Source organism: Uloborus diversus, chromosome 6 (genome assembly GCF_026930045.1).
Source record: "Uloborus diversus isolate 005 chromosome 6, Udiv.v.3.1, whole genome shotgun sequence".
NCBI lineage: Eukaryota > Metazoa > Arthropoda > Arachnida > Araneae > Uloboridae > Uloborus > Uloborus diversus.
In genome coordinates, this window is record NC_072736.1 from 79,328,066 (window position 1) to 79,346,977 (window position 18,912).

At 31.7% G+C, this 18,912-nt stretch overlaps 1 protein-coding gene across 2 annotated transcripts in view; it reads right to left on the minus strand.

Moving 5' to 3' along the window:
- Positions 1–18,912, minus strand: part of LOC129224179 (pre-mRNA-processing factor 40 homolog B-like) — a 123,616-nt gene that overhangs the window by 22,001 nt on the left and 82,703 nt on the right. For both annotated transcript variants that reach the window (XM_054858596.1, XM_054858595.1), the window contains exon 25: positions 12,561–12,707. In XM_054858596.1, coding sequence (XP_054714571.1) covers positions 12,561–12,707 — 147 coding nt within the window. The remainder of the gene's footprint in view (positions 1–12,560; positions 12,708–18,912) is intronic.

Sequence of the window (18,912 nt, forward strand, 5' to 3'; positions counted from 1 at the left end):
GCTTCATGATCTCAGAACCGAGCTTTGAGAAACTACGATAAAATGAAATTAGTATCGGAATTGGAAAAAAGGAAAACAAAAATTAAAGCTGGGGCTGAAATTCTGGGCCGGAGGGTAAGATCTCTGCCTGGGGGAGGGAGGCGATACTCCTGTTTGCCAAAGATTTAGAAAAATTCTGTATAATTAGTTTATTTCATGGAAATTAGAATCCATTTTCAAACACTGAAAGTAATGGGATCACAAGAAGTTTAAAAGAGGTGGGACAGCAAATCCCGCCTCTCCCCTTGTTGGGTATGTCTTATTGCACATGATCGACAGGATGAATTGAGAAGTTATGAAACGATACAAACGCAATTCAATAGTAACTTTAAAATAAAATACATCAAGGGTTTTTCTTTTTATATAACAACGAAAATACAGCAGCACACCGGTTGCGAAGTCCTGTTCTATCAAATAATCTTAATATACCTCAGGAACATTGAAAATAGCGCCCCAAGAAGGAAGCATTGGATTGAAGTGAAATTTAATGTACAAAATATCACAGATGAGAGATACACTTGATCCCAAAATCTAGACAATTAAACAAATACAGGCTAAGAAATGAGATAAATACCGTGCTGCTCTAATAGCACGTTGTACCACTTTTTGCTGCAATGCATGCCGAAATACGGTCCCATATTGATCTAATTCAACTTCTGATGTTGTCCTGAGGCAGATCGACCCCCAAATTTTCAACAGCCACTTCTAAATCTTGCACAGATTAGCATGACGATATCTGGTGTTTCAGCTTATCTCAATCAGGCTCTTTTTGAGACAAGTTGTGGGAGCGGGCTGGCCATGGAAGAGTCTCAAAAGGACATAAGAAGTCTTGAGCAACTCTAGCTGTATGCAGGCGAGCATTATCTTGTTGGAAAATTGCTCCAGGGAGGCCATTTAGGAACGGTCCTAGATGTGGTGGCAGAATGTCATTAACATAACGCTGGTTTGTTAAGGTTCCATGTACCACAACTAGAGTGGACAAATTATCATATGCTATAGCCTCCCAGACCACTATGCCCGCTGTGTTGTGTGGGCAGTGTGTCATGCAATAGAATTGGTGGAGTGGTACCTTTCTCCAGGGCGCCTCCACATCCATGTGCGGATACTATCTGACCCCAAAACGAATCAGGATTCATCACTGAGTACCAACTTTTGCAAATCAGTGACATCCCACATTGCTCTGTCTTCGTGCCATTGCAGACATAGTTACCATGTTTTGGTGTTAAAGGGAGAACTTTCAGGGTTCGTACTCAGTTTCAGAAATAAAATGAAGGAGTTTTGAAGGAGTAAAATGAGATTTTGAAGGAGTAAGTGGGCTGCCCTTAAATGATGTCGCACTTTTTTTTCAACATAATTGACCCCCTCCCCCTTTGTCACAAAGTGTAACACTTTATCTTACTCCTCCTCTTGTTACATATTATATTTTTTAAAAACATATTGTTATAACAACTGCGTGATGTTACTTTTCATCACCCTCTCTCTTCCCCTTGTCACATTTTCATGAACCTGTCTCCCCCTCAAGGCATGACATCACTTGCGGATGATTCATTTTACAATATCATAACTGTACTTTGCTAAACAATGGTTTTTTTTTAAACAGTCACTTAAAATATAGTACATCTGCTTATGTATTTTTAAATATTTTAACAATAATTAGACAAAATGACTTTTGCAGCTGAGAGTGGGGTGGAGGGAAAAGCCATAATCATAAAACTTGAAAAAATAGCCAAGCATAATTTAAGCATGTTTTAATTCACTTATGAAATGTTTTAGTCTTCTAATAAAACTTTCACCTTCAACTTTTATTACTTAACTATGATCAATTTGTAAATCATTTCTTTATAAAAAAAAAAAAAAAAAAAAAAACACAAAATTACTACATTAAAATTGCCTTTTTCGCTCTTGCGACAAAGTTAAGTTGTCAACCGAGGTATTTCAAGCTACTGTCATACAGGAAGACTATGTAGTCTTGAACTAAGAAAGAAGGAGTTTTGAAGGAGTTCAAACCCTAATGAAGGAGTTTGAAGGGCCCTTCAAAAAAATTTCCGAAATGAAGGAGTATTGGAGGAGTTTTGAAGGAGCGTACGAACCCTGACTTTAAAAGGGCACTTGGACTGTAGATTTACTTTAACAAGACATTTAGAAATGCTTCGGGGAGCAACTGCTACCTCTAAGTCTGCTGGTATGGTGAAACGAGTCACTGTAGGATCCACGAGCGCTTGCCGCATGCTCCTTCCATCCTCTCTCCGCATGGTCTTCCTGGTCGCTCCAGACTCATTCTTTCTGCACGTGGGTACCATTGTGAGTCCACTGCCTCCAACAGTTTCTTTTGGAATACTCTGTATGGTTCACCTAGGCAGCAACACGGCTCGTTGACCAGCTTACAATTTTCATGCCTGTTATCAAACCTCCCTCAAACTCACTTAACTGCAAGAAATGCTTTCTAACTCGTCTACATGGCACCCTTCACTCATTAAGGTTCTCTGATAATCGAGATGTAATCGTAACACTTATAAATTTTAAATTATGCACTGGTTTTTATAGCACTTTTTCCCCGACTTCACCGATACTGTAGAGTAAACAGTCATGCGCATTGACACCAAACCTGGATCATTTGCATATCAGATGTCACTCTTTTCATATGCAAAATTTCGCAATTGTACCTTTGTTCTTTCTTGGGGCGCTATTTTTTATGTTCCAGAGTATAATTGAATAAAAAAAGTCTGTCTGTAGGCATTTATCATCATTTACATTTTCTTACACAACAAAAGAAATTTCTGTTTTTTTTTAATATAAAATTTAGGATTAAAACAATATTCTGAATCAACCATCAAAAATTTATCAGCAAGAGTTTACACACTTTCAAAGGTACTGCCACACCATTTGGTTGAAGTTGAAAATGGGGCATTTTGAGGAAACATCTGTTAAAAGAAGTAAACCACCCGCAAGAGAAAATGTAATGTAAAAACCTTTACCGACCGATAATCATAACTACTTATACTGGTGTTTGGATTTATTTTGTTAGCATATTTATCCTAAATTCTCATGCTATGGCTTCTTTTATAGATGTTGACTTCCATTTGGTGGTAAACACAGTATAATGTACAATTTTCTTTAAAAGAGTTTTTTTTTTTTCGACTGAACATAATAAGTTTTGAATGATTGCTGTGAGTCGCTCACTGAGATTTTTTTTTTACCAGGTGTATAAAACATACTTAGCTGTATAAATGGATGAAATTTGGTTGAAATTGAAGAAAGTTCATTATGAGTAAATTTCTAATAAAGTTGATGCATTTTTGAGTAAAAAAATTTAGAAGTAAACCCTTGCAGGAAAAAATTAAAGAGAATTATACAAGTTAAACTCTTTAAAGTGAAGCTTACATAATTCTAAGCAAAATAAATAAAAATTTCAAGCTGTACGACAAGTTTTTAGGGAGTTACAGTTAAACCTTTCTTTAGATCATTCAAAAAGACAAAAGATAAATCATTTCAGCAAAAATTTAAAGGCTAATGACTTTTTGATCCCTTCATCAATCTGAAATTAATAATATATTTTCATAATCAGCATCAAAAAAAGTTTACAAGTACAGCAAATTTGTATAAAATTTGAGAAGGTGAGTGTCATGAACAAGATAATTTGATATGGATTAACTTCAAAAAGGCAAAATAACAAACACTTAAAATAATAAAACGAGTGGATTAATTAAACACCTAACGAGAATCTAAAAGCATCTAAGAACCCAATAGGAGCACAAACCATGTTCAGAGATTTCTAAGAAATACATAAAACATAAAAATTAGAGATGCGCCAAATATTCGGTGCATTGCATATTCGGCAGAGAAACTGAATATTGAGTTTGGTCAAACACATCAATATTAGACAATCGAGTAGTAAACAAATTTAAATGTTTGATAATTGGTTAACAATTTTTTTTTTCAAGCATTGAATGAAAGTTACAGTGGAGTACCACAAAAAATAATTCAAATTGTAACTCATTAATTTTATCAGATTCAAATTAATTTTAATGTAAGAGTTGCTTAGGTGTTAAATTAAAATTTTGTTATACTTTTTTTCTTCTTCAACCTTATGCCACATTGCAATAACCTCACTATTACAAATTCATTTAAATGTGGCACAATAACCAGATCAAAAAATCATTATATATATAAAGTCAATTTATTACTACTTAACATTAACTGCTATTTTTTAAAAATAAAATATACAGCATAAAAAAGGAAAAACCTAAGGACATTAGATTTTGCAGTACTTTAACTTCTAAAATATGCGAAACATTAAATATAGTTTAAAAACAATATAATTAAAATTGATCATTCTAATCAAAGTATAATTAATCTTTTTCTTAAAAGAGAAAGAAGAAAAATATCAGGCGGTGTTTGAATTTAATTCCTCAATTTTGATGATAATACAATTTATTAGTTAAGATTTAACTCAGGAGAAAATCACTTGAATAAAGTGTAATTTGTAATGATATGTATTTGTATGAAAGTTAAATGCAAAATTGTTTATTTATAATATAACATGTTGAATTGAAATGAATGAAAGGGGGTCTCAACGGAACCAAGCACTGCGACCAGAGGTCTATTGAACTAGTCCCCAAACAGAATTCTTAAAACAGATCAGTAGCTGAAGCAGAACTCAGAAAACACCTAATAGGAATATCATGAACCTTGCATTGTTCAAGCAAATGATGACCAAGGTGTTCAAACCTATAGGCAGAAAACACTTCACAATCACACAGGGTGTGAGTAATAGTTTTCTCCTTCAAGAAGTAACCTCTGCAAATTGAATCATTACTGACACCCATTATAGCAAGGTGCTGCTTTAAGGTGTTAAGTCCAGTAAGAAGACCAAAAGCCTTCCTAATACTAATTTTGTTAAGCAGTCTATTGCATTTCTGGCATGTGATCCTCAGAGAGAATCCGGTTTGTTCTCCTTAGAAAGACAAGCTGAATATGTCAATGTCATCGCGAGATAACATCTCTGACGGGAAGGTTTCTTTCACAACAGCCATCGTAAACATACGCACTGCTTCAGCATAGGACTGTGGTTTACCATTCTTTACTATATAAGATGCAGCAGTTTGTGCAGGGGAAGGAGTTGAAACTTCCGATCGAAGACGTTTGGTTTCTCCTACCTTCTCAGGAATGGCTGGCCCAGTGGCTTTTGCCTTCTGTAACAGCCTCCCCTCTCCTGCCTGTGCCTGTTGAATTTTTGTGCACATAACATGTTACCATGACTATTGGTTATCAAATCACAAAGCAGGAAAGAAAGTAATTATCCATTTATGAAGAATTACAGGTAAACACAAACCAAATTTATTTTCAGTTTTGGAATGATTTATTTCACATTAATAATTATGCTTAATGTAGAAAAATTTGTATCTTTAAATGGAAATGCATTAAAATTTCCCAAAATAGATTAATATTTTCTATTTTAAATTGGCATAAAATTCAAACATTACAATTTAAAAAGTTTTCAAACAAATATTTGTTGTTTAACAAATATTTGGTATTTGATAAAATATGGTATTTGGTGCATCTCTAGTAAGAATGAAAGAAATTGATTGATCAAATGGCAAAGCTGATAAAGTTACTAAGTTAAAGCAGAAAGAGATGGTGTCGATAACTGAACTGCAGAGGGGAAAAAACTAATAGAATGGAAACTTTGAAAAATCCTAGGGAAAAGTGTAAAGACAAATAAAAAATAAGTAAGAATGATTTTTTTTAAAAAAAAGTCAATTACATCACTAAAAACTATACAAGTTCATAATAAAATTGAAAAAGCAACTATGCAATAACTAAAATATAAAATAAGCATAACTCAGAATGAACAAGTTAAAAAAAAAGAAATGAATGAAAATAATTTATACAAATCAAAACCAAATTATCCAAAAAAATACAGAATTGCTTATACAGATTAAAATACTTAACTAAATTAGAACAATTCCTTATATTATGGAAAGATTCCCGAAAATCCAGATTTGAAAAAGATAGACAACTTCATAGACTTTAAAATTATAAGAGTTATTAGAATCCTAACAATTTTAAGCAATAGTAGACTTCTTTGTTGTTTCACATTGTTATACTTTTAAAGCAAATTTTAAAAGTATGTTGAGTTTCTCCAATATAAGAAAGAGACTTATTACAATTAATTTTAAAACTTTCAAACAATTAAGAGGATGAATAGATCCTTAAGAGGAGAGAACAAAAGTTTATTAATAGTAAAGGAATTCCTGTTTCAATTCCACTAGGTATAGGAAATGCTTAAAAATTTTAACACCAGAACCACTTATAAAAAATATTAAAAAGTGGCGAAAAAAACAAATTCTTAGTAATGCAAATTCTATGTAAAAGAAGCAGTCGGCAACTTTGTACAATGAAAATGAGTAAAAATATGACAACATGTATACATGTACAAGGAGCCAAACCATCCATCAGCCACAAGTATTCATGGTCATTCTGACACTTATGATTTAAATTTTTGGGAATCTTACTGCATCTGGAAAAATTCCACTTTAGTAATTAATGATTTATCAAGTAGCCCCTTTTCCCTACAGTTTGGAAAACCTTTCCTCCAATAACATTTCTTTGGTCCATGACGTTTTTTCTATTTACAGATCAGGGGTCTGGCCAGAGGATATTTGGGTAAGTTAACGAACCTTTCACAAAAATCAGATCAACCAAAATGGACCCTTCACAAAATTCTGATGAACAACAACGGATCTTTCACAAATTGTTTATTGAAAGAGCAAATCTGTAAAGCAAAATAACGCATATTTCACCTATAATTTTCGGAATTTTTTTTAAAGTCTAAGTAGAGGGATTAATTTATACAAAATTTGCTAATTTTGCAAAGAAAAAAAAATCAGCACTCTTGTGATGCTCCTGCAAGAGATAAATAATTGCAACTGCCAAAAAAAATATAATGCTTGTTTCTTTCTTGGAAAGAAATTAAGTTGAAAATAAGTTTGGTTTTTAATAATTTTGTTTGTTTTATCACAGCTAATTAGCAGCGGTGCTGTTGTAAACTTTTCTGAAAAGGTATTGGCAAGCACTTTTCTCTCCCCCCCCCCCCCCCCCCCGCTCATGATTTAATAAACAATAATAATATATATCAGCGAAATTAAGGAAGAACTGCAAAGGGATAGTAAGGGTGGGAAAAAAATATGATCGCTTCAGATAGGGTTACTAACTTCAAAATTATCTCCACTTAACAGTGTTAAACCTTTATAATGACTTGATTAGAAAATATTCTCATCATTTTACCAGCTTGTCAATATTTGCGTTTTTAGGGTGTGGTGCAATGTTTAACTGTTCTTTTGGGAGAAAATTATATGGGTTTGATTTTTCAATACTAACAAGGATGATTAACTTTAAACTCTTTTACTTATTGTTTTTTTTTTTTCTTTACATGCGTCCTTTTTTCAAGCTAACTTCGCTTTATTAGGATGCAGATAAATGGAAAGTCTCTTTTTGTTAGAACGCTCATTTTAAGTTCTTAAACCAAAATTACATTTCATGGGTCAAAAATTAAAATGCTGAATCATCAATGGTTTAATTTTTTTTTTTTTTCGCTTCAACTGTGTCTACAGATATTAATCATGTGTTTATCATAGGACTCTAAAATGCAATTTTAAAATAATTTTATCAAAAATATTTCTTTTACACACCTTTTTCATACGTTTGATCCCTTTACTTTGAGAATTGCGATCTCTTTGCATCCGCTATGGGAATCCGATTTTTCAAATTTTTGATGCTTAGTACGCTTTGTTAAGAGGTAAATAAATAAAACCTCTTTCTATTTTCGTTAAAATCACGGAATTTATAAGGTTTAAAAGAGTCTGTGCTTTTTAAGAGTGTCTTGGGTCAAAAAATTAAATGCTGAACCCTTGTCTGAATTTTATTTTTTGTTACAATTATTTTAAATACTGTACAGAAATATTTTCATAGTATAATTTAACATAATGTAGAATGGTAGATAAATTTTAATACTTGAGAGAGCGATGCCACCCCCCTCCCCCGCCAAATACTAGAAAAACACCCCAGAATCATATTCTCAACATAGAAGAGGATAACACTGAACTTTAAGTTTAAATGATGCAGTTTGTGCCATCTCTAAATTCAAAAATTACATTTTAACAAAAAAAATAAAACAATTCTTTTTGCGAAATCATTTGACTTTTTACAAAATTAATTCCTTTTTCACAAAATTATTTGATTTTTCACAAAAAACGGACCCAGTGAAAAATCTTGGACAGATCCCTGCAGATGTTCTTGCTGTTTTTGCTAACATAATCATTTACGGTTCCGGCCATTTTCAGTCTATTTACTCATTCTCGTCTTTCTTTTTCTCGTTCACTTATTTGTCGTCGAAAATTGTATGCCATCGTCCTTTTATGCATTGATGAAAGGGTTTTTTTTTTTTAATCCTCAAAACAACTGTTTGCAGAGTTTTTAAACTCTTTTTAATTACTTTTATTTGTACATGTATGCACATTGTAATATTTTCATTCTATGCAAGTTCTGTTAAGAATATTCAGGGGTTATTCAAGGTATTTTTTCAAAGTTCCTTTTTGTGAAATACCAATTTATTTTTGAGGTAAGAAAAAAGTTATAAATAGGAATTCAAGATTTGTTTGGAGCCAAATTTTGCCAATATATGATACCATTATTTAAAAAAAAAAATTATTTTTTTATTTTTTTTAAATCATAATTTATATAATAAATAAGATTGTAACTATGATACGTTTTTTTTCTTGCAACAACCACCACTCGTTCTGGCTGGCTTTCGCCCAATGTTGCGTTGTCTTTGTACTGCATGTACTAACAGCTATAAAGAAAACTTTGGACATTTCTTTAAACCTTGTTTAAAAACTAAAATGCTATGTAAAATCATCTTTGTGTTGTAATTTATCATTATTTATGATCTGTTTCACATTTTTTGGCCTCTAGCTTTGTGTACACGTAGCAAATCAGAATTGCGTTTGCAACCATATGTCCTTATATGGTTCTTGCTTGTTATCATCTCCTAATTTCCTAAAAATATGGCTTCACACTTTCGGATCACTCCATATGTACAGAAATATATGAAGAAAAAAATTCATGTGAAAATGAACAATAAAACATAGCAAGTTACCGCCTTTAAACCACAGCTAAAGCGTAAGAGGCTGCTCGGTTATTCACTATTCCAGTCCATTACAAGGACAAAATCGCAGTCCCTAGATGTGATAACCAGGTCGTCGCTCTATTGCATGTAAGACATATTCTGTTCTCCTATTTCAAATGAAGGGCAGAACATGTATGATTTATTTTTGCTTAGATGCAAAATAACTTAAAAATGTAAATGAATAAGTATTGACTGACAAAAGCAAAGTTTCTGCTCTCTACCTAGTTAATGTTTCTCAGAAACGAGATATTCTGTTTTGAGAGAGTGGGTGTAAATCTAACAGTTTGTCAGGGCTGGGAGCATTGAAGATATCAAATTCAGCCTCATTTGAAAAGAGAAGAATGAGTTTTCTATAATGACTATAGCTTTGACAAGGGAGTGAGGTTTTTTTTTTTTTTTTGATAATATGACTACTGCTAAATTATACTTTTTAAAACTAAATAATTGTTTCATTTGTTTATTTATTTTATTGTAATGAACAAAGCATTTTGAAATTTTTAAAAATAATTATTGTTATTTTTATATTAACTAAAAATGCCAGAAACATATTCTACAGGAAGGGAGGGCTTTACAGTGTATTTTAAAAATTATCAAAAGAAACGCAGAATTTCGACTATTGTATTTATCCAAGTATTTACTGAGTTTTCTCCACTACAATTTAAAGAACATTAAAAGCATGAAGAATAAATTTTATTTTATTACACTGGTTACTGATTACCACAACACTATTTAATGATTTAATTACATTTTGCGATGTTTTAAATACTGCTTAAGTTGATATGTGTATATATATATATATACATATATATTTGTATGTATTAATTAAAATAGCTCAAGTATTTTTGGGGAAATTTTTTCAATTGAAAAATGAAAAGTATTCATCAAATACTGGCTATTTTATTTAGTTATAAACAGAATATAATACATTTTTACAGAGATGTTTCGAGCATTTGCCAAGTTTATGCTCAACTACGAATGCATAAGAAAAATGATTACGATGCCATAGTTCTTTTACATCAATATTAATATAATTCGAGTACAGACAATTTCAACAACTTTCTTTTTTTCAAACACATTGTAGGAAACATTTTCAATGTTCAATTGTGTTCTATTTAAGTTTTCACAAAAGTTTCTTAAAAGTAAATATAGTGTGAGTAAATGTTCAGAACACATCAAAAAAATATTTTAGAAAACTATGATCAAAATTCATTACTTTGGATAGTTTGTTTTTTTATATACATTAATAAAGAGAGCATGTTAAATTCTAAAACGAAACATCCGTGAACTAATACAATCTTCTGCTTTTGGTGAAACTACACTTCATCTAGTATAAGTTTCTAGATTTAAGGGAGAATAAACCTGTAGTCTTTAAGAAGTATGTTAAAATTATTTCTTTAAATATGAATTAAGGCATTAATTTTTCCATTAATTACTATATTAAAGCAATTTCAATAAAACTAAAAATTTAAAAAACATTCAATGTAGTTAGAATAGAAAAATGATAATAGATATAATTAAAATTTTGAACTATATTTCTTTCTCCATTATTGCTTTTTTTTTTATTATACATGAGTACATTTCTTAAACACATTTATAATTTAACAGACAAGTTGTATTAAATATTTTAAGATAAAATTTTCATTGCATGAAAAACAAGACTATTAAGAATATCACGCCGGCAATAAAACATCAGTTACTGTTCTATCGAAATTATCTTGAATAAGGTTGAAAAATCAAAAATTACACAAGAAAAATCATTGTAAAGTCTGCATCTAAATAAAAATGCATTAAAATTTATTTTGAGGGAAACTTCATATCTATTCTTCAAGAATAAATAATACACAAGATTATACAAAGTTTTTTTAAGAGAAAATATACTAATAACTGACTGACAGCAAAAAAAAAAAGAGAGAGAGGGAGAAAAAAAAAAAGATGCATACACACACACAGCAATTTGCAGTTCTAAAACTTGAATATGTCACCATCTGGTGATTTTAGAAATTAGCCAAAGAGGTAAAACATTCCATCCCTACACAGTTTGTAACGCTAATGTCAAAAGAATAAATAAGAGAAACCTATAAATACAAAGAAAAGTTACAGTCATTCACTAAGCTCAAAAGCCAAACTCAAAAGCCGGTTATAGTTTATTTTTGTTTGTTTTACTTCTTTCAGCATTAGTCAGATACTGCAGCGCCTCGTATAGCTTATTTGAATTTTCAAATTGTTGTTGTCTCAAAAATTGAATTAAAAAATCTTCAAAACTACTAAAATTATAGATTGCTAGAGTTTTATGGTTTTCTTAAATACTAATAATTTTGAATACAATTTTTTGGCCAAACAGGCTACCATATATTTTTAAACAGAATAAAAAATTGATTAATTTGATCCCACAGTCATAATTTTTACTGAACACATATTAAGTGGCACAACTGAAGTTTAAAAAAAAAAACTTTTTACCTTTACCTGAGTCATATTTCTCGGAATATCTTGAAAAGACATTTAAAAAAAAACATAAATAATCATATTAATAATAGCTTATTAGCATAAACAGCTATTATATTAATTTTATTTAGCTTTCTTTTTTCTAGTGTCATAAGACTCTTCTAGGGATTTTTCTCACTGTGCATCTACTGGCTCTTCTGAACTCCAACAAATAAATTAATGAAACAAATAACACGGTCATAACTGCGCTTGAAAAGGAGTGATTTTTTTTTTAACAACAGGGTATACTTAGAATGTTTATGATCCCCAAACTTGAACTAAATGAAGAAGTAATAACATAAATCTTTTAAGGAATCATTGAGCTCAAAACCAATCATCTCCTAGGTTTTACCAAAAGAAAAAAAAAATGGCTGAGTTTTGGACTCCTTGATTCAAATGTATTTTACAAAACACACACACAAACACACGTTTTTTTTTAGTTAAAAATTTTATATGCATGTAAATGCATTTTTCCCGTTAAAATAAAATTATCCAAATTTAAATTCGTGCAACTGAAACCAAGCAACATTTTAAAAACTATAATAATGCTAACAGTCAAATACAGTCTAATTTTAAAACTAGCAGCTTTAGCAAAAGGCACTTCAGAAAACTACTTTTTGTTTATTGTACAAAAAACTGGATTTAATAGTTTTGTTTTGAAGCAAAATTTCCTTCAGCAATTATAATATCAAAATAGGAAATGATGACAAGAAACATACAACATTTCATATGACTAGGAAATAAAGTGTGAAGTAGACAAAATTAAATGTCAAAGAATAGCATATTCATGAAAGAAAACATTTTGGGCATACATTTCAGTCAGAAGAAGCAGCTATCGATTATTTCGACCAACCTTATCACTAGCTTGATCCACTTCACCTTCTTCCCTGGAATTGCTGCTACTTTGACTTCGACTATGATTACGATGTCGATCCTTTTTCTTTTTTTTACGATCACGATCTCGGCGATCTACATCACTTTCAGCCTCTGATGACGATGGCTGAAAAGAAAGTTGGCCACCATTACAAATTTCATTTCCAACAAGATGATCCAACTTAGATGCATTTCAACATCTTTTTTTCTTTCAAAAAGACATGACAAATAGAAACGACTTAACAAAAAGCTTAAGAATGCAACTTATTTCATAAAAGAAAAAAAAAATGAATTGAAACTTCACTGAAACAACCTATTGAAGCAGAAATTGAAGATATCAAAGAAAAAAGTATGAAACCTAGGACAGGGAAAAGTTAGCACACTCTGTAAAAAGGAAATTAGTAAACGATTCTGTTCACGAAGTAGAGAATCGCGCTTGCATCTATTGTTCAACCATTCGAAAAAAGGACAAGACAGGGTTCAACGTCTTAGATGTCAAAATGCAGTCCCATGACAAGTATGCGAAAAGAAATACTTTATTTCTTTTAGTAAAATCTAGCAGTGATGAAGATGTCAAAATAGTTTCTGTTTTTAATTAGCAATAAGTCCTATGATTTTAGTTTAGCCTATAAAATGATCTTTAATTAATTATTTGTGATCCCAGTGGCAGAAAAGCTGTGACACGGCCACTGCGACATCATCGCGGACAGTTCTGTCCGCAAAAAAAAAGTCATCAGAGAAGAAAAAAGAAAGAAAAAGCTGTCCGCAACTGTAGGACATTTATTTGCATGAACGAATGACACGGGGATAAGCCATGACACGCACATGTGATCCTTCACCTGCCCCACGTATAAATCAAAACAAAATGGATCTATTTCAAATTGTTTACGGTATTTTTCAAATTGTTTACTGAAAAAGCAAACCTGAAATTAAAATACGTATATTTCTGTGCACAAAAAAAAAAAAAAAAAAAAGAGAGCACACTTCTATGATGAAAGTGATAAATAACCAACACAGTGAAAATTTTTTGCTTGCTAGTTTGTTTTTAAATTATTGTTAGCAGTGATGCTGTTATTAAGTTCTCTGAAAATGCAGTTAAGGACTAGTGTTCCCGCTAGGTCGTTTTTGAAGGGTGCAGCGCCCTGCCCTTTTCCACATCAGCAGAATGAGCCCTGCCCTTTTTATAGATCGCAAAATGCGCCCTGCCCTTTAAGAAAAATGGAAATAGCACCCTGTGTTTTTAAAAAGATGCCTCAAGCATCGTTTGGACTCGGGCGATATCAGGGCCATTTTACTTGTCCAGAGATCGTCCGCAAAAACGCCCATTTCTTATCATTATTCCCAGAATTTCATCCTGAAAACAAGTCCCTGCTGAAAACGGCCCCATAAATAAAAGGGGAAGCAAACACCAAGGCAAAGAGGGAAAGTGGATGAGATTCTAGGAATTCTAACAGGCTTATCAGTAGGAAACAAAGGCATGTTCTTCCTTCTATTGAAGGTGGGTTTTTGACAGGGTGTGGGAAGAGTTATGGTTCTCTGAGAAGGAAGAGATCATTGTTTCATTCATCCCCATCCTTGATCTTCTGAGAATCAACAATAAGAGAGGGAAAAGGACATTTTCCTAGCATTTCAGCCCTTCGTGTCCGTTTTTCGTTAGCACATGGAAATTAGGCATAGCAATTTTAGCGTATTGCTAGTGATTGTGTAGCAATCTTTTCACATCTCTTTCTGGAAAATTAACTTTTTGATTGTTTCCTAAGCAGTATATATTACAAAGCTTACAGAGCTAAAATACAAGGATATTTTCTTGCCTCTTGAATTTTTAACCCCCTTCCCCATTTCAAAAAAAAAAAAGCGATTAAAATGGAAACATATCGCTTTTTTTTTTTTTTTTTCTTTGTGCTAAGTATTTTTATAATCTTTGAATATGATTCATGTAACAGATTATTTTAAAAACTTATTGACATAATTTTCACAAAAATTGTCAGAGATAAAAATCTTGGATTGGTCCGAGCTGCTTATTTTTGTTTTGCACCTTGCTACGACTGCATGTTTGAAGCACTACATCCAGTATTTTAATTATTCTGTTTGAAGTGTAATATATTTAAAAAGGAGAATTAACATTCATCATGATTTTGATGTCTACTAAAATGGCACAATGCACATTACTAGGCTGTTTTTTTAAGTAGGAAGGGGAGATCAGTAATTAAATATTATTCTTAAATTGAAATTCAAAGGGTTTTGAAATGCCTAGAATTTATAGAATAGGTAGTCAAAATTAAGGCTTGAAAAGTGTTGAAAAACACACAAAGCCAAGTTTCAGCATAATCTAAATGTTCCTATGGAGTGTGGAAAACATTTATTTGCAGGGGGGGGGGGGCTAATACTTCTCTAAAGAAAAATACATTTTCTGTATGAAATAATGATATTTAATACTGAAGTCAATGATGGCGTCGATCAGGGGTCATAGTGCAGACTATAGTGTTTGAATTTTTGCAAGATGTTATTTCTCCTCTTTATATTTTTGGAGAAGGGACGACTCAGTACTTTTGGAGAGGTGCATCATTGGTCTTGGCTGGGGGGACACTGTGCTGAAAAAGTGCCCTTTTTATAACAAATAGTGCCCCTTTCAAAGACCAGCACTCTGCCATTTTTTTTTCTAGAGTGAACACTAGTAAGGACGTATCCTTCCCGCTACTGACTTTTTAAAAAAAAGCATTTATCAGCGAATTGAAAGGTGATAGCTTCAAATAGGGTTACGAGCTTTACAATTACCGCCATTTTTGCATCTGGTGTTAAACCTTAACTCATCCCTCCCCCACCCGACTTCAAATTTTCCGTGATTATGTCAGTGATAGTAATAATATTCATCATGCAGACCTGTTAAATGATGATTCTAAAATTATTTTACTCTAATAAACTTTTTTATTTACCCTTTTTATATTTTTATGCCTTCATTTTGAAAAATACAATCTGAATCCGATATGAAAATCTAACTTTTACTCTTTTTTTTTCAAGCTAACTTTGCTTTATACAGAGGCAAATAAATGAAAAGTCTATTAAAACCATCATTTCATGATTTTAAAACGAAATTCTGTTTTTGTTTCAGTCAAAAATTTAAATGCTGAATAGATGGTTTAATTTTAGTTTTTGCTGCAACTGTGTCCATAGATATAAATGATACGTTTATCGTAAGTCTCTAAAATACAATTCTAAAATCTAAAAAAAAATTTTTTTAAGAGCTGTTTTTACATTTTTGGAGCCGTCACTTTGAGAATTGCAATCTCTTTGCATCTGCTTTGAGAATCGGATTTTTCAAATTTTTGATGTATAGTAAGCTCTGTTAAGAGGTAAACAAATAAATTCTCCTTTTATTTTTATTTTTTAAAATCACGAAATTTGGAAGTTTGTAATGAAATTCCAAGATTTTTTAAGAGTTCTCGACCACTGTTTGAATTTTATTTCTTTGTTTTAATTATTTTAAATATGTGCATATAAAATTTCCTATTAAAACTCATAGCATAATTTAATATAATGTGGAATGGTGTATAGGTATTAATATACTTAAGGGGTTCTCATCTCCTATAGAGTGATGCCACTAAGCCCCCCCCCCCTGAAAACCTACAAGAATGATATTACCAACGGAAAAAATAAAAAAAAAAATACCACAAAAATATTTACTTTGAAATTTTGTTTTACAATTCCTCCCCCCACATAAAATTTTTTGATTTTTCACAAACGTAATTGATTTTTCACAAAAAAATCCTGGACAGACAGTTTAGTAGTCAGCACATGTTTGCAAATATCAGGAGCCCACCAAGGATGGCAGGGGGGGAATCGGATTGCAACGTTAAAACTTTTAGGTGGAGGGGGGGGGAGGTAATTTGAGAAAGATTTTGGTCTCAGTTTGGGGTGGGGGTCTTGTTCTTGAGAGGGGAGTGCTTCGTAGGATTTAGGGAGGTGCACCATCGTCTTTGGGGTGGGGAGAGGGGAATCACCTCCTGCCATGTTTCAAATAAAATTATTTTTAAAAAAACTGGGTTTTTTTTTTAATTGAAACTACGCACGAAATTTCGCAGACAGATTATGAAGTTCTAAAAGCTTGTCGCAGACAGCTACAAAACTTTCTGCCACTGGGTTTGTGATTTTCTTATTTTTAAAGTGTTAAGAGAAATAAAATATTTAAATTTGGAAAAATATCTATTTTACTTACTATTTGGTATAATTTTTAATACTCATGAACGTGTCCCACTTGATGCGTAAACTTGCCCCGTGTTCAGGGCAAGTTTACGCAACTGACTTGGACTCAAAAAAAAAATTTACGGTTAAAACACAAGCTGAGCAACAACTGAATATACAAATTTTGACTTCATTAACTGATTCACAAAACAACAATGTCTAAAATTTCCTAGGTTCAAACATAAAAATTAGAAAATTCATTGAAAAAATCCTCGTAAATGCCCCGTTCTACTCCATGCTTTCATTTAAAAATTTTTTTTTTTTTTTTACTGTTTTGTGATTTTATTTCTCCTATTGTATGTGATGAAAAACAAATAACAAACTTAACTATAACACATAACACATTAACACTACACTTAAAAATTCCTAAGCATGTGAAAATCATTTTGCTATGAAATGTTTGTGATATAACAAGCCAATTTAAGCACAAATAAATGCTTACAAACTTCATATTTATATTGGAACAATACAATATTGACACTGTTTTTCGATTTGTTGCCACAAGTCACAGAAAAAGATTGTTGAGAGCATTAGTTTAACCATTAAACACATTGCGAAGAGATGAGTAAATTCAAAAATCAACTTTTAAAAGGTAAAGTAGTATCTATCATTCTCATCCTGGCACTCAATATATGCACTATTTGAACCCTGTAACAAGTTATGTTATTGAATATAGTGAGTACTCCAACAAATCAAAGCAGATTTCACTTCAAATTGAACAGACTGACAGTTATAAATAATGTTAAAAATGAAGATACGGCTGAATCAAAAACACCAAGTCATGAGAATATGCCAAAGGATTCACTGACGTTCGGACAAGTTTTATCAGTTGAATGGAAGGGAAAGAAATTAACTAAGAGCAATGTTGGACAGGTACTTCATACAGAAGATGAAGACATAGAAATTTCTTATTTGGGAATGCATAATAATGTCGGAATGATCTTAGAGTTCCCTTAGGAAAATCATAAATGTTCTATGGATTTTGATAAAATTGAGTATTTTAAGAATTCAGAATTCTAACAGAATAGTCAAGCATTTGATAATCGTTTCAAACTGTTGTATTAGCTGAATAAATGTTCGTAAGTTGAAATTTACCTAGTTTAATTGCTTTCAAATTCTTGTCCGTTCGTTACCCTTAACAAAAACATAATTTTTGTGCTTAAAATAATAAAGTTTTTCAATTAGAGCGGAAATTGTAATGATTGAACACGCTTGTATGTGCTCTAATTTTTGTAGACTTTTCCTTTTTATAGTTTGGCTGAACTTTTGGGGAGAACATGATAGCGAAAAATCATGTCCCAAAAATGTCCTTCTGTTACAGTTTTTAAATTAGAATTAAAAAAAAAGCTACAAAAAAAAAAAAAAAAAAATGGCATTGGCTTTTTAGCAATTTACCATTATGTGTACAAAAGTTTATGCATCAGTTTTTGAATAATATGTATTTTGATGCGCTCACAGACAAAAAATAGATTTTTTTGTACAAAATGTCCTTTTTTTTACCGCTGGAATTCACCAAATTCGATTTTATCACAAGTGCATCAATGCAATGTTCCAAGCTGCTCATCGTTCAAAAAAACGGTCTTTCATTTTTTAAGTGAAGGATCGGAACCGTTCATTTTAAGGATTTGTTCTTTTTGACTCATTCGTTCATGAACGACACATCTCCAGCTCACATGGGCACCAGATAATTCAGTTGTACTTTGTCTCATCCCCCCCCCCGCCCAGAGAAAATTCTGATCAATTTTGAAAAATATAGGGCTTTTTCACTTTTTTTTTTGATGGAAATTAAGTTTTGAGTAGCACAATATCTAACTTTGGACAAAACATGCGCTTAGTTTGTAAAACTATTGGGGGAGGGCAGGTAGTATTAAATATTGAACTGCATTTTTTTCTTAGCTTTTGGGTATCTTTAGTAGTCAGGACAACTTTTCTGTCAGTGACAAAAAAAGGCCATTTTTTAAAGCCTCCTACTCCCCACTATGCTTTAAATATAAGGTCTAAGGTGAAATAGAATATCCCCAATTTTAAGGCAGGGATGAGAGTGGTCAGAGAGCAAAAAGGAAGAAATCCAAAAAAAAAATCTTAAAATGGAT